General features: G+C 37.6%; 2 protein-coding genes across 5 annotated transcripts in view; both read left to right on the plus strand.

The window, feature by feature from the left end:
• Positions 1-7449, plus strand: part of LOC107720114 (chromatin assembly factor 1 subunit B-like) — an 8856-nt gene extending 1407 nt beyond the window's left edge. Inside the window, exons 5-14 of the mRNA XM_016527721.1 lie at positions 325-428; positions 948-1044; positions 1184-1268; positions 1394-1487; positions 1703-1772; positions 2881-2972; positions 3061-3220; positions 5646-6185; positions 6512-6591; positions 6910-7449. Coding sequence (XP_016383207.1) covers positions 325-428; positions 948-1044; positions 1184-1268; positions 1394-1487; positions 1703-1772; positions 2881-2972; positions 3061-3220; positions 5646-6185; positions 6512-6591; positions 6910-7049 — 1462 coding nt within the window. The 3' untranslated portion in view covers positions 7050-7449. The remainder of the gene's footprint in view (positions 1-324; positions 429-947; positions 1045-1183; positions 1269-1393; positions 1488-1702; positions 1773-2880; positions 2973-3060; positions 3221-5645; positions 6186-6511; positions 6592-6909) is intronic.
• Positions 7450-10705: 3256 nt separating this feature from the next.
• LOC107720115 (uncharacterized) overlaps positions 10706-15109 on the plus strand; it is a 16858-nt gene continuing 12454 nt past the window's right edge. For 2 of the 4 annotated variants that reach the window (XM_016527722.1, XM_016527723.1), the window contains exon 1: positions 10706-12112. In XM_016527722.1, coding sequence (XP_016383208.1) covers positions 11788-12112 — 325 coding nt within the window. In that variant the 5' untranslated portion in view covers positions 10706-11787. Of the gene's footprint in view, positions 12113-12490; positions 12549-15109 lie in introns of those variants that run through there. The other 2 variants (XM_016527724.1, XM_016527725.1) reach the window with 2 other exon arrangements.

Below are 15109 nucleotides of genomic sequence, written 5' to 3' on the forward strand. Positions count from 1 at the left end.
TTGAGATTTGTCATTTTCAGTCAAAATGTCATAAATCAGTCTTTCGGTGAAATAACAGACTTCTCTCTGTTGATGTATGCTTAGATTTTATTTAAACCCAACCATTTTCTTACAATCGACTGCAAGCTCACATTCAGATGATCTGCCTCCATCCAATCAACCAATAAAACCAAGTCCCCATCCTTTTTTTTTTCTTTTATAATAAACCATTTCACTCGGACATGTATAACAATATGAAAAAAAAACTTCCATTTCATTGCAATTTTAAGTTATTTACTTTTGAAACGTATCTTGAAAGCTCATATTGTTGTCTGTGTTTGTTAGGGGACATATTGAGGATGTATATGATATCTCATGGACCAGCGATGGGAACTTCATGGTTTCGGGCTCTGTGGACAACACTGCCATCATGTGGGATGTCAACAAGGGTATGAGAGCTGAAGCAGGACTATGGAATTGCATGCATATTTTTGCTTTTATAGAAGTGATGATATGTGTTTTAAAATATGACAGTGAATAGTTTTTTAGTAAGCAGAACTTTATGAAATCTTTTGTGGTTATTAAACCATTTCACTCGGACATGTATAACAATATGAAAAAAAAACTTCCATTTCATTGCAATTTTAAGTTATTTACTTTTGAAACGTATCTTGAAAGCTCATATTGTTGTCTGTGTTTGTTAGGGGACATATTGAGGATGTATATGATATCTCATGGACCAGCGATGGGAACTTCATGGTTTCGGGCTCTGTGGACAACACTGCCATCATGTGGGATGTCAACAAGGGTATGAGAGCTGAAGCAGGACTATGGAATTGCATGCATATTTTTGCTTTTATAGAAGTGATGATATGTGTTTTAAAATATGACAGTGAATAGTTTTTTAGTAAGCAGAACTTTATGAAATCTTTTGTGGTTATTGAATTCAGTGCCTGGTTTGTTTGCAGGTCAAAAGATGTGCATTTTTAATGATCATAAGAGTTATGTGCAAGGAGTAGCATGGGACCCACTTGGACAGTACATCAGCACATTAAGCTGTGACAGGTTAGTATGGTGATTTTAATGGCTTAATTTCAAGCCATTACAGATTATCATAGACAAGAGTCTTATAATGAGAATTTTAGAGTAAACCTTTTTTACATGGTTTTGCATACTGACAGCATGTAAAATCTGTGTGTTTTAGGGTTATGCGTGTGTACAGTGCTCACAACAGGAAAAAAGCTTACAGTGTGAGTAAGATGACCTCAGCCGCAGCTGCAGACGGAGAGGTGAGTGTCACTGGGATCTTCAGCCGGCCTTTATTTTTCAATTAAGCTGATATTTATTAAGAGATTGTCCACATCAGTCAATAAGTGTTTTTTTTTTTTAATTGTTGTGATTTACTTTTGTGCAGGTGAAGAACTACAGAATGTTCCATGATGACAGCATGAGATCTTTCTTCAGACGTCTCACATTCACACCTGATGGGTCATTCCTCCTTGCTCCAGGTGCACTTTTTTTTCTTTTTTACACTTTTACATGTGTGTGTATACTCCGTATGTTTATGTAATGTATGGGTGAGTAGTTATAAAAAAAAATTTAATATGCTATGTCGAACTATTCGACATATTTACAGTGTGTATTTTTGGCCTGGTGTCCATGTACATTCCTAGTGTAGTTAATATGGAATATATTTATTTATTTACTCAATTTTTATTTTTAGCCGGGTGTGTCGAGGCTGGAGAGAATGTCACAAACACAACATACGTATTCTCCAGAAAAAGCTTTAAGAGGTTTGTGTTTTATTGGATGGCTTTTATTTCCCTCTAAAACTTGACCTTTATGTTTGTGTGGGGGGGGGGGCATATTTTTATTCAGCAAGTATGCATTAAATTGATTAAAAGTGGCAGTAAAGACATTTGAAGTGGCAGTACTGAGAAAGATGGCTTGTTTGTGTGAGTGTATCTGTGCATACATCCACGTTTGTGTCATGTCCAGAGATATCCAGCATGCCTCATCTAATTACAGCTGGAATCCTGGAAGTGTGACCCAACAGTTCAACCTTACAGCTGCCAAAACCATGTAGTTTCACTTCAACACCTCTCCATTCATCAGCCAAGTAACAATAAGACATCCAACATCTGATTATCCTTTTAATAAATTGCCAAATCTGAGCTTTCAAAGCAGTAGCACTAAAAATAAATCAATCACAAATCATGCAATAAAATGCCAAACACTCAAAAATGCCAAAATAGTCTAAGCTGAAATAACATGCTTACACTATCAAGTTTGAGATCAGTTAGATTTTTTTTTTAAGAAATTCATATTTTTATTCAGCAAGTATGCATTAAATTGAATAAAAGTGGCAGTAAAGACATTTGCGTTAGAAAAGATTTCTAGTTCAAATAAATGCTTGTGTTTTGAACATTATTGTTCTTTAGTGAGTCCTGAAAACATGTAACATGGTATCCACAATATTTTAATCAGCACAACTGTTTTCAACATTGAGCACCAAATCAGTATATTAGGACAATTTTTGGAGGGTCATGACTTCAGGGTCATGAGGGGAAGTCTTCACGCTGAAGACTTGAGTAATGGCTACGGAAAATTCAGCTTTGCTATCAAAGGAATAAATTGCATTTTTAAATATTCAAATAGAAAATAGTTATTTAAAATTGTAGTAATATCTCTTGTTTTATTCATATAGATACATCCTTGCTGAACATAAGATTTCAAAAACATTTTCAAAACCTTACCGAGCCATAAAATGTTGTGACTCGTGTATTTTTGGTACATGAAACTGGTTTTCAATACCCAGCCCGACTGCTGACACAGTCATGTCTTGACACAGTCTTGATTTGTGTTACCATGTTTAGTGTTTGACGTGTGTTTGTGTGTCAGGCCCATTGCTCATCTGCCGTGTCCATCTAAAGCGACACTGGCTGTGCGCTGCAGCCCAGTGTACTATGAGCTGAGGACGAAAACAGCTGAAGGTACACACAATACCCTTCCCAAACTGTTGTTCTACTTATGTCACATGCGTGCAATGGAAAGACAGTACTGTCCTTTTATGTTTCCCAGGTGGTTCACTGAAGCCAGTGTCAAACACGTTGAATTTGCCATATCGGCTGGTGTTCGCGGTTGCATCAGAAGACTCAATCTTCTTTTATGACACACAACAGGCGCTGCCGTTTGGATACGTGTCCAACATCCACTACCACACGCTGAGTGATCTCAGCTGGTAAGTTGCACAGACTTGTTGGTGTTTTGGGCCTGTGTTGTTTTTACATGATTTAAGTTGTGCTTGTTCTACATGATAGCAGGAGGAAGATGCTTCTGTCCACAAAATGTGTCCCCAATGTAGGTGCATGTGGTAGCCTGAAATGACCAGGCATATTTGGAGTTACAAAAATGGGAAAATAAACTGAATCTTTAGAAATGCTTTGTTCATAAACCTGTCAGTAATAAAACATGTAATTTTATTAAATGTTATATTTTTATACATGTAAATTAAATTTTATTTTGAAATCTCGTTATGAAAAAACTGTTGTTCTCTAATACACATTGGCCACAATTAATGGCACTCTTATTCAATACTTTTAACCTCATTTTTCTAAGATAACAACTCTGAGTCTTCTCCTATAATGTCTGATGAGTTTGGAGAACACCTGACAAGAGATCAGAGACCACTCCTCTATATAGAATCTCTGAAATGACCTTGGCAGAACCTTAAAGGGGTCCTAGTATACCTTTTTGCGAAGTCTTGATTTGTTTTTTGGGGTGTACTAGAATAGGTTTTCATGCTTGATTGTTCCAAAAACGCATTATTTTTCACGTATTTTACATTATTGCAGCACCTCTCTTCCCAGTCTGGTTCGAACGCCCTGTTTAGTTCCTGTTTCATTGAAACCCCTCCTTCTGAAATACGAAATGTGCTCTGATTGGTTAGATGGCCCAGTGTGTTGTTTGAACTGCTAAGAGCATGTTCCAGAAATGTCACGCCCCTTACCATAACTACGAGTTTCGTCTGCTCAGCTGTAAACATTATCGATGACATTAATTTTGACATACTGCTGTCCTCTGTAAAATGTGCAGTGCACAGATAAACTTGGAATTATAATGTTAAAAATACGTTTGTCCACCTTATAAAGGCCAAACAAAAGGGTTTTGAAGCTAGGGTGGAAAAAACAATGGTGGTATCGCGTTATTAAAGCAGCTCTTTTTTCTCCTTTGTCCTCTCTTGTGCAGCTCAACCAGGCCTCATCTTTTTTTTTGTGTGTGTGTGTATTCTGTGGGGAGGAATTATTTAAATGAGTGACATTTTGGCTTCACAATATCTGGAAGAAGCACACTGTAGTCCAAACAACCTATTTGTTGTAGTTCTTGAAGTGTTTTCTGTTAAAGAGAATATCTCTCTTTAGAGTGGACATTGAGTAACGTTTCAGATCTTTTTTTATTCTCAAATAGCAACAATACACACTTCTTAAAGGGGTCATATGATGCTGCTAAAAAGAACATTATTTTGTGTATTTGGTGTAATGAAATGTGTTTATGCGGTTTAAAGTAAAAAAAAAAACACATTATTTTCCACATACTGTACATTATTGTTTCTCCTCTATGCCCCGCCTTCTGAAACGCGTCGATTTTTACAAAACTAATCGGTCTGAAAAGCGAGGTGTGCTCTGATTAGCCAGCTATCCAGTGCGTTGTGATTGACCGAATACCATTTGAGACTTTAGTCTTTGCAACTTTACAGATCTTCTTTATGCACCAAGAGCTTGTAACACTCCAAAGAGAAAGGAAAAAATGAAATTGCATCATATGACCCCTTTAAGTTGTAAAGATGAGAAAGCATAATAGGACCCCTTTAATTTTTTTGCCCCTTTTTTGTTTTTTGATGTTCGTTTTGAATCATTGTCCTGATGGAAAATCCAAACAAGGCTCATAAAATTTCTAGCAGTCAGTCAGTTTTTTTTTTTTTTTTTTTTTTTAATCTGTTGAATCTGATGGAATCCATGATGCCATATATCCAGGACCTCCAGCAGAAAAATAGTCTCACAACATTGAAGATACAGCAGTATATTTAATTGTACACATGGGCTACTTTTTATCCCTGTGTGCAACTAACCCATTTTAAATGTGTTTGCTGGCAAAAAGCAAATTTTTTAGTTTCATCTGACCATAGAACCCAGCCCAGTTAGAAGTTCCATTAGTCTCTGGCAACTGAATATTCTGGAGTTTGTTTTTGAACGAGAGCAGAGAATTTTTTTTAAACCCTCCCAAATAACTTGTGGTGATGTTGGTGGTGTTTGATTTATTTTATTTTATTTATTCGTTTTAGGCTTTCTGACCCCTAGACTCAACTGCACATCAGCCTGATTTGTTTTACTTGAATCCTGGCCATTGTTTCTGCTTTACTGGGAAAGACATCATTTATATGTAGCCAATGCAATCAAACCCTGCCATTTCTTGTGAGTCACAGATGAGTACAGAATATGTTCTTTAATCTGTTGAGATGGTCTTTTATCTGTGATGAAATACATGGCAGTTGACCAGCCAGTGTTACTGGTCAAGTTATAGAAAATGCAGACATCAAGAGTCTAGAGTAATTTTGAGATGAACTATTATTGACTAACACATTTGCTGTTATGGATGTTTTTCCACAGGTCTCGTGATGGCTCCTTCTTGGCAGTGTCATCTACTGACGGCTACTGTTCCTTCGTGTCGTTTGAGGAAGGGGAGCTAGGCACCCCATTGAAAGAGCGACCTCCACTGGAGATGGTGACTCCATCCTCTACTAATGAGAAGAAAGGCAAGAGACCCTCAGCTAATGGCAGGACTGCTTCCCCGATCCCTCGCCAGGCCAACACACCTGCTGCACAGGAAAAGGAGAAAGAGGGATCTGCTGGCCCCGCGTCCTCCAAGACCCCCAGCGTATCTGGTCCAGAAGATAAATGCACACCTCAAGCACTGAAAACCAAACCTCAGCCTAGAAGGATCACACTCAATACCCTGGAGGGCTGGGGCAAACCCAGCACCCCCAAATCACCGGCAACTACCCCCAGTACAGCCCCCAACACACCCAAATCTGCTCCCTCCACCCCTGGATCCAGCAGAGGACCCCTTACACCTCTTACAGCCCCTAGCACTCCCCTGGGACCCCTCAACTCCAAAAATACCACAACTCCAAAAGGACCAACTCCTCGGTAGGGCAGCACATGTGTGGTATGATCTGATGTAACATTTTGTAACCATATGCTTGCATTCACTTTGGGGTCAGTATGATTTTTTTGTTGTTGTTTAAAGGAAAGAATACTTCTATTCAGCTGAATATTCTATTCAGTGTTTGTGACAACAAATTTGTGTCAGTAATTTTACAACTTTAACAGAATTTCTCAGTTTCTTGGTCTGTCATGGCAACCCATGCATGTATCCCTGAAATTATATAAATGTAGTGTTACAGCCTAATCCCTGGCCTGAGCAGTAAAGATGATGTGCACAATGGATCAAGTATGTACTTTTTTTCTTTCAGACGAATTTCATTGACTCCAGTTGTCTCCAAATCCCCCACTGCTTTTGTCACCCCATCTTCCACTGAGAAAGCCAAACATGGTTGGTAGACCCATGCTTTTAAGTTTTGCTTTTTATGCAAGTAAAATTAATTGTAATTGTAAAAAATAAAAATTTAAGTTGATGTTGTTTTTCAATGCTTGCTTAAATATTGATAATTTTTTCTTTGTTTCAGAAAAGCATTAGTTTTTCCATCTCATTTTGAGTTGCCTAAAAGACTGTATTTAACCTTATTTGTTCATATTTTGCTGTCATTACTTTGGTTACTTTTTGGGTAAGAAGCATGTAAATTAATTGTTGTTGTTTGTATATTTGTGCACACGGTCTTACCGGTCATTTATAAATATTTGTTCATCACAGAGAGACCATCTCCCCCCAGCGACCCAGCATGCAAACCTCCTGAATCCAAGAGGTCCAAGACTGATGTTACCAGTGGTTCTGCCCAGAGCAGTGAGCACAAAGTGGACACAGAACCCAGCATTAAACCCCAAGAACCATAAACACTGAATGTGGTTTTGTCTCTCTTTATTAGCAATCTCATCCTCAGAGATGAAGTACACTCATAAACCAATAACTTAAACAACCTGATCCCATGGACATATGGAGTTGCATACTATGTTTCTGAAACTCATCATCGCTTTCATTTTCAATGTTTGTCAATTGTCTATTTGAAGAGAAAAAAATACATGTAATTATTCTCTATAACCACCTACTCCCTCGTGACTGAAATTCCTTTTTTATCTTATGGACAGAAATATTTTACTTTTGTACCATCTGTTTGAATTTTCTTCATAAGGATTCTTAAGAATGGGGAGGTTATTAGAAGTAAAAAGAAGAAAATTTATACAATGGATTGCAATGTTTTGTAAAGATTTGTTTGAACATTTTGTAAGATTCTTTTTTTTTTTTAAAGTGCTAAAAGACTTGGTTTTTGTTGCATTCAGATTGATTGAAACGGAGTTGTATTGTATATTGTCCATCAAAATTTATATTATGTAGGATTTTGTAAGATTCTTTTTTTTTTTTTAAGTGCTAAAAGACTTGGTTTTTGTTGCATTCAGATTGATTGAAACGGAGTTGTATTGTATATTGTCCATCAAAATTTATATTATGTAGGAAGTTGTTATTGTACAATTTGTATTTTATTGTCTTTTACAGTAACAAGCTCTGTGTTAAGGGAAGTATGTGAACTTGAATTCACCATCACAAGTGCAAACAAACTCTTACATTAAATCCTAAATTAGCAGAACTAAAAAAAAAAAAAAAAAGATTAAGTTAGTAGGTAGGACTTTTGATTTTGATTTTGTATTACACAAGCAAGTTATTGCACTTATCTTGAAATATTGAGTGAGAAACTAATTTAAATTTCATACAAGTTAAAAGAACAGGTCAGGTTACTTGAACATAAATAAAATGAGCTTTAAGGCAAAATGACACAGTAACTTGTTTTACACTTCCTAATTTTGTGTTTCCATTTAAACCCCATTTCAGAACTAATATAAATGGCACTCAGTGCATTTAAAGCATTTTTTACAAAGTTTGAATCAAGCTTTTTTCCCCCAAAGTTCACATTTATAACTTTTTGTTAAATATGGATGAACGGGGTGAGGGCAATATTAAAAGTAGCAGTCGGGATCTTCTGTGGCCACCAGCTGCTATAAATACTATAGTGCATCTTTTCCACATGGTCTGCACCAGTTTTCCACCAAGGCAATTGCAAGTTCTTGAACATGGGAGGACACAAGATTACATGTGATTTGACATTGCAAAGATGATCAGCTGTCTTAGGCATCTTGTGTTATGGACATTGCAGTTTTTTGCTCTGGGCACACCTGCAGTCGTCATGTTCTCCTTACAGCAGAAGTATGGCATGTTCAGGGAGCCTGGACATCTTTTGGTGCTTTTCAGAGTCAGTAGAAAGGTCTCTCAAGTTATTGTAACTGACCTTAATTGTCTGCTGCCTGTAAACCATAAAAGTGTCTAAAGAACTGTTCCACTGGTCCATGTGCAATCATTGTTTATGGTTCATTGAACAAGCATGTAAAACCTTGTTTAAACCGTTTCCAGTAATGTTCTGTATAGGTCCCCCTCGTGCTGCTAAAACAGGTCTGATGCATCAAGGCATGGACTCCACAAGACCTCTGAACATGTCCTGGGGTGTCTGGCACCAAGACATTAGTAGCAGATCCTTTAAGTCCTGAAAGTTGTGAGGTGGGGCCTTCATGGATAGAATTTGTTGGTCCAGCATGCCCTATAGAGCAGGGGTGGCCAACGTCGGTCCTGGAGAGCCACAGTCCTGCAGAGTTTCCTTCCAACCTTGATAAAACTCACCTTCCTGTTGCTTTTAGTAACCCTTAGACCTTGATTAGCTTGTTCTGGTGTGTTTGATTAGGGTTGGAGCTGATGTCTGCAGAACTGTGGCTCTCTAGGACCGACGTTGGCCACCCCTGCTAAAGATGCTAAATCAGATTGAGATCTGGGGTTTTTGGAAGCCAAGCCTTGAACACTTTGATATGTTCCTCAAACCATTCCTGAACAATTTTTGCAGTGTGGTAGGGTGCATTATCCTAATGAAAGAGGCCACTGCCATCATGGAGCACCATTGCCATGAAGGGATGTACGTGGTCTACAACAATATTTAGGTAGGTATTATTTCTCAAAGTTACATCCACATGAATGCCAAGAATCAAGGTTTCCGAGCAGAACATTGCCCAGAGCATAACACTTCCTCTGCCAGCCTGCTGTCTTCTCATAGTGCATCTTGCTGCCATCTCCTCCTGAGGTAAACGAAACACATGCACCCAGCCATCCATCTGATCTAAATGAAAACATCATTCATCAGACTAGACAATCTTCTTTCTTTGATCCATGGTCCAGTTCTGACACATGCCCATTGCAGGCACTTTCAGTGGTGGCACTGACATCTTTCATCGTGGCTAGCATAAAGTTGTTCAGCAATTTGAACTACAGTATACCTCATCTGTGTCTGGACAAGATGGGCTAGCCTTCGCTGCCCACATGCATCAAAGAGCCCATGACCCTGACGCCGTTACACCTGTTGTTAGGTTCTAACCACTGCATACCAGAAACACACCCCACAAGAGCTGGCGTTTTGGATCCAGTCATGAACTCTCAGTTTGGACTCTCTTTTTAAAGATATTTCACCATAGTAACTGGATTTATTTTAATTTTCTTTGTTACACACTACATAGAAGAAACCAAAATCAAATAAACACAATTTACACTTCACTAAACAACACCATTTCCCAAAATGTAACATACACTTGCAAAATATTTAAGGGAAATAGGAAGTTTCAGCATATCATGCAGGGTAATTGGTTGAATAATGCAAAAGAGTTTTGTGTAAGGGAAGGATCAATGACAGTTCTGTTGCAGTAAAGTAAATATGGACTTGTTTCGTTGTTTACCAGTGTCAATTACATATATGCAGCAGATGTCATTAAAATATTCTTATAACCATTAGACAAACAAACACAGGCAAAATACAATAATAGTGTCTACTGTGCTGTTTCACAATACAGTAACATAAATGTGAGATTGTTTAAAATTAGGATTTTTTTTATTATTAAAAAAATTAGGATTTTTTTTTAAATTAAAAATTCAGACAATAAAGCTACATTTGTTTCCTCTAAAATAATTCCAGATTGTGTTGTTTTTATAATAAAAATTTTATAATAAAAGGTACACAGTTCAGCACTGTGTTAAAAATACACGTTTATTTGAGCATTTTCCTCTTCATTCATTTGACGAAATATACGAAAACGACAATAGTTTTGAACAACCATGCATACATTGCACAATGCATTAATAAATAATAACCTTAACTGTGACATAATCTATCGACACATTTATCGTGCAGACAAACACGAGAATGTGAAGCTTCATATGTCTTATGAGGGGCCAAAATGAAAACGAGTCGAAGCGAAACAATATTTTCACACTGTTGTCCTTTTTTATATTGATAAACTTGACACTAAGTAAGGTAACGCTGACGTCAACAACCTATCTTCATGAAGGGAAAAAGTAGGGAAAACAGCAAGGTGAGTGACAGCTTCAAGGGCCAATGGCGTTGTCCGCAGTAGCTGTTCTTTAATCATTCGACCAATAGGCTTCGAGAAAGGGAGGGGGTGAGGCAATTGGGCGTCGAGGCGATGTTAGGTTGACGAATAGAAACCAACAGAGGACTACGAGTTAAATATTGGATTATTTGATCATCTGACTGGCTTTAACGTTACATGAACTGACTCGGAGCACGTTAAGGGGAACCCGCGGATGATACTGTTGATTTTGGAAGCCGCCGTTCCGTTTGGATGTGTTTCGGGAAGACCCCCGCGTAACGCGCATAGGTGGCGCGACAGATTAGCTGCGGCGTGCTGAGACCGAGTTCAAGAAATCACAAGTTGCACGCGCAAGAGGAAGACCCTTCCTCGCGATTCTTACTGCTGGCCGCCGAGAAATTCGGATGCTCGCATCTCCTATTATGACGTTGTTGACTCAAGTGCAGTTACATCTGATGAAAGAGGCCCTAAAGTACCTGGCGAAATAATAATTTCATATTAATTGATGGCAGCCACTGCATGTTTGACAGAGTGAGAGGATTCAAGACATTTGTCACTCGATCGATTTCTGTGTGATTGTGTGTAGTTCAGTTTCCCAGGACAACCAGGCTATTGAAAAACTTACCGTCTATGCTTCGGTTTTTATTTTTATTTAGTTTCTTGGTCATAATTTTAATTATTAACAGTGGTCGGGATTGATTTATGGCTTTTGATGGTGGAAGTTGCACCTCTGTCTTGAATTCAGTATCTTATGGAGTTGCTGTCTTTCACGTTTGATAGGATGTGATGAAAATATCCGGCACATCTTGAGCACCAAAGATGATGGACTTTATTGTATACTTAATACTTAAGCTAGTAGTCGAGATCATCTTCAAAACAGCAACCTGGATGTTTGAGACCTGTTAAATAAGTCTTATTTATTCATAATATTATTAATTACGCTTACTACTTAAATAACAATTTTGAGGGTTTGCTGTGCATGTCCTTTGAATGTTCAGCCGATGCTAAAACTTCTCTGAGCATCTCTGATTTCAGAAACGTCTCAATGTCGGTGGATGAAGCCAAGTTAAAAAGTTCTGCTTTTTACACATAGGAGGAACGATTATAAGCAAACGGCACTGAAAGTAGAAGTGTCTTGAAAAATAAATCTGTTAAAAAAATGGCAAGTGAATGCACCTACAGTGCTCAGTATGACACTGATGCCACCTTTCGCACTTCTAAACTCTCTGCGGACGAGCAGCGTGAACGCGAGGGGTACGTGAACGGCGGCTGCGCGTCCGTCGCGTCTTCTACCTTCTTCGAGGTCATCGGCGGCTCTCTTTACTGCAGAAAGTTGGAGAAGGGTTTCGTCCAGTACCGGGAGGTGCTGGCTGAAGATAAGCGACTCCAGTCCGTAGCCACCTTCCACGAGAAAGGACCCGGCAAGTCGCACCACACCCTGGACGACACATACAAACTGGTGGCCGAGCACTATTGGTGGGAAGGTTCGTCATTTTGTCTTATACTATTATTATTGTTTGTTATTTATTTTTACAACCGATAAATTGTTTAAATGTCTGTTTTGATTTAGTTTTAAATATGAACTTTGAATCAAATCATTTTAAAACAATGAATATTTACGGTAATATGAATATCGATAATATGAATTATAATATTATCAGTAATTATTTATACCATTTATATTTGAGCTTAATATAAGCATTTATGTATTTCTGAGATAGACGTGACTATTGGCGATGCAACAAAGTTTATGCAAATGCGCAGTGCGACTACCAATGAGAGTGCAGACAGTGGTCTACCACCTGTGACACTGTTAAAATCCCGCGGCAGAGACCTTTAGCTACTTAAATGTTGTCAGTGTGTGAACGTGGCATTAAACTTCAAATGGTATGTGTTTCTAAACTGACAGTGAATGAACAGGTAGGGGACTCTTCATTACTAAAACTGTAGTAAACTTGGAAGTTAATTCTGTTCTATTGATATTTTTGTCCTGCTGACTGATGCTAATATGTCAATCACAAAGGCGTGTCATTTTCTGTTTATCCAATGTTGTAAAGTGGCACAGAGATGGCATACAATTTTACAGGTGACTTACAAGCACGAGAAACAATGTATCAAGCACTCAAAAAGTCACATTGTTGAGAAAATGTTGCAGCTCACAGAAAACAAGAAATGCCCTAATTGTCAGTGTCTCTGATGTAGCAGTTTCCCCCTCACAGAACCTCTGATTTGAGGGGTTGAGGTGCATTAGAGTGGCTTTGTTTTAGGATGACTATTATGCAGCAGCATCTTAATGGAGGATTTTATGGTGGCACAAATCTCCCTCAGGGCCACCTTATCTCCAGACTTCTTATGATGTTTATAATACCTAAACTGCTTTTGGAATGTCAGATATTCATTTAGTTAACCTATGCTTATGGTATTAGATGATAGCTTTGTGATTGAGCATCTGTTAACTGAAAGGTTGTTGGTTTGATTTGAAGATGAAGCGATTGATCCCTTAAGACACTTAACCTTGGGTTATTCCAGGAGCACTGAACCTGTTATTTGTGTACTAAAAGCTTTGGCTAAATGCCTACTTGCTGAATTACTGAGAGGTCGTCATTGATAGAGAGGTAAAATACACTGGCCAAAATAATCCTCTGAACTGCCTAACGGTTCAGATTATTGTTTGAGCTCCACATTTATAGCCAAATGCTAACTAAACTTGTAGATTGCTGACAGTAATGATTACTGACCTTTGAGTATTCAGCTCAATGTATAATGCATTTATTTAAGGGACTGTCCCACTGGAATAATCTAAGGTTATGTGTCTTGTGATCTGTCACCTGACCAGTCATAAAAGTTCATGGATTATCCCTTCTGGGGTTCAAACCCCCAAAGTTTCATTTAGATTTTTAACCTCTAAGCTACACCACTCCACAATCCTCTGAGAACAGTTAGCAGGATGACATATCTGTTGCTTCACTCTCTCATTGGTAAACTAGGACTTGTTGTGATGGGTGTAATAAAAGTAATATGAGCTTTTGGTGTGCCGTCATGTTTTCCCTGAATTGCACCATGAGAGATTTTTCAATACATCTTATTGAGGTCTTTTGTCTGTGGCACAAAAAACTGAGTTTACTAAGTGAACTTGTTAGAAACTAGAAGAACAAGTACTTATAATATGGATAATATGCCACAGTCTAATTCAAGATTAGGAGCGTTTCCATTACTCTTCAAATTGCGCAAATTGAAATTGAAAATGCACCTAATTGAAACACGTCAATTTAGCAAAAATGGCCATATATTAGTGCTGGGCGGTATGACCAAAAATGTATATCACGGTATTTTTCAAAATGATTTTTTTCATGCATGACCAGGTGTTAACCATATTTTCTACTGATTGAGAGAGGAAATACTGCAGTATATTGACTTAGAAGGCCCTATTTTACTGTATTATGTATATATTATATTATGAGTGAATATTGTCAAAAAATACCACACTAAATAGTGACTAAACACGAAGTTTGCGTCAGAGTAACAAACAACAAACAAAAAAGTGCATGTGATTAGGGATGTAACGATTCACTCAACTCACGATTCGATTCACAATTTTGATTTCACGATTCGATTCACGATTTTTTATTTATTTTTTTTACAAAATGAGGTTTAAGACAAATTATAAATGTGTCCTTTTATTATTGCTTGGACAAAATGCTGCATGTTTCTTTGTGAAATTGAAATATAACACTATAATAATATACTAATACAGCACTTGTATATTATTGCTCTTTTGTTGGTTTTGATTGCTTCTATTGTCCTCATTTGTAAGTCGCTTTGGATAAAAGCATCTGCTAAACAACAAAATTTAAATATAATGTAAATGTAAATAACAAAACTAAATTAACATTTTAAAACAAGCCCCAAATCAAATAAATAAGTAACACAAAAGAAATATCTTCATATAAACAAAATAAGGCTTTGTCTGTGCTCTTTCCAATTAAAATGAGAGGCAATCTTAATAATAATCATTATCCAAACAAAGATGCTGCATACATTCAACATGAGGATTTTTTAATCTAAATTACATTGTATAATTTCAAAATTTGAAGCAGACTCAATTTTAAACGGTGCTCTTGTATTCAAATTAAGTCCACTGCTGCACCCGTGCCACAATATCGATACAGGGCCAGCTGTATCGATACTCGTATCGTCAAATCTCTGTGACGATACATCGTCGTATCGATGTATCGAACACGGCACTAGTAATCACATTCTATTAGTTCTACAGTTTCAGTTTCGGAACTTTCACGCTTGGTAACACATACAGCTGTTCCTTCACCACAGTGCAACAGTGAAAAGGGACCCCTTTCAAACAGTGTCGCGTTCCGAACGTTGTTTAAGCGACATACACTGGTATTGCGTTATTTTAAAAATTCATATCATAACAAAAATAAACACCGGTATTCAGTATGAACCGGTATACCGCCCAGCACTAC

The sequence above is a fragment of the Sinocyclocheilus rhinocerous genome, unplaced genomic scaffold (assembly GCF_001515625.1).
Source record: "Sinocyclocheilus rhinocerous isolate Xijiao unplaced genomic scaffold, SAMN03320098_v1.1 scaffold631, whole genome shotgun sequence".
NCBI classification, from domain to species: Eukaryota; Metazoa; Chordata; class Actinopteri; order Cypriniformes; family Cyprinidae; genus Sinocyclocheilus; species Sinocyclocheilus rhinocerous.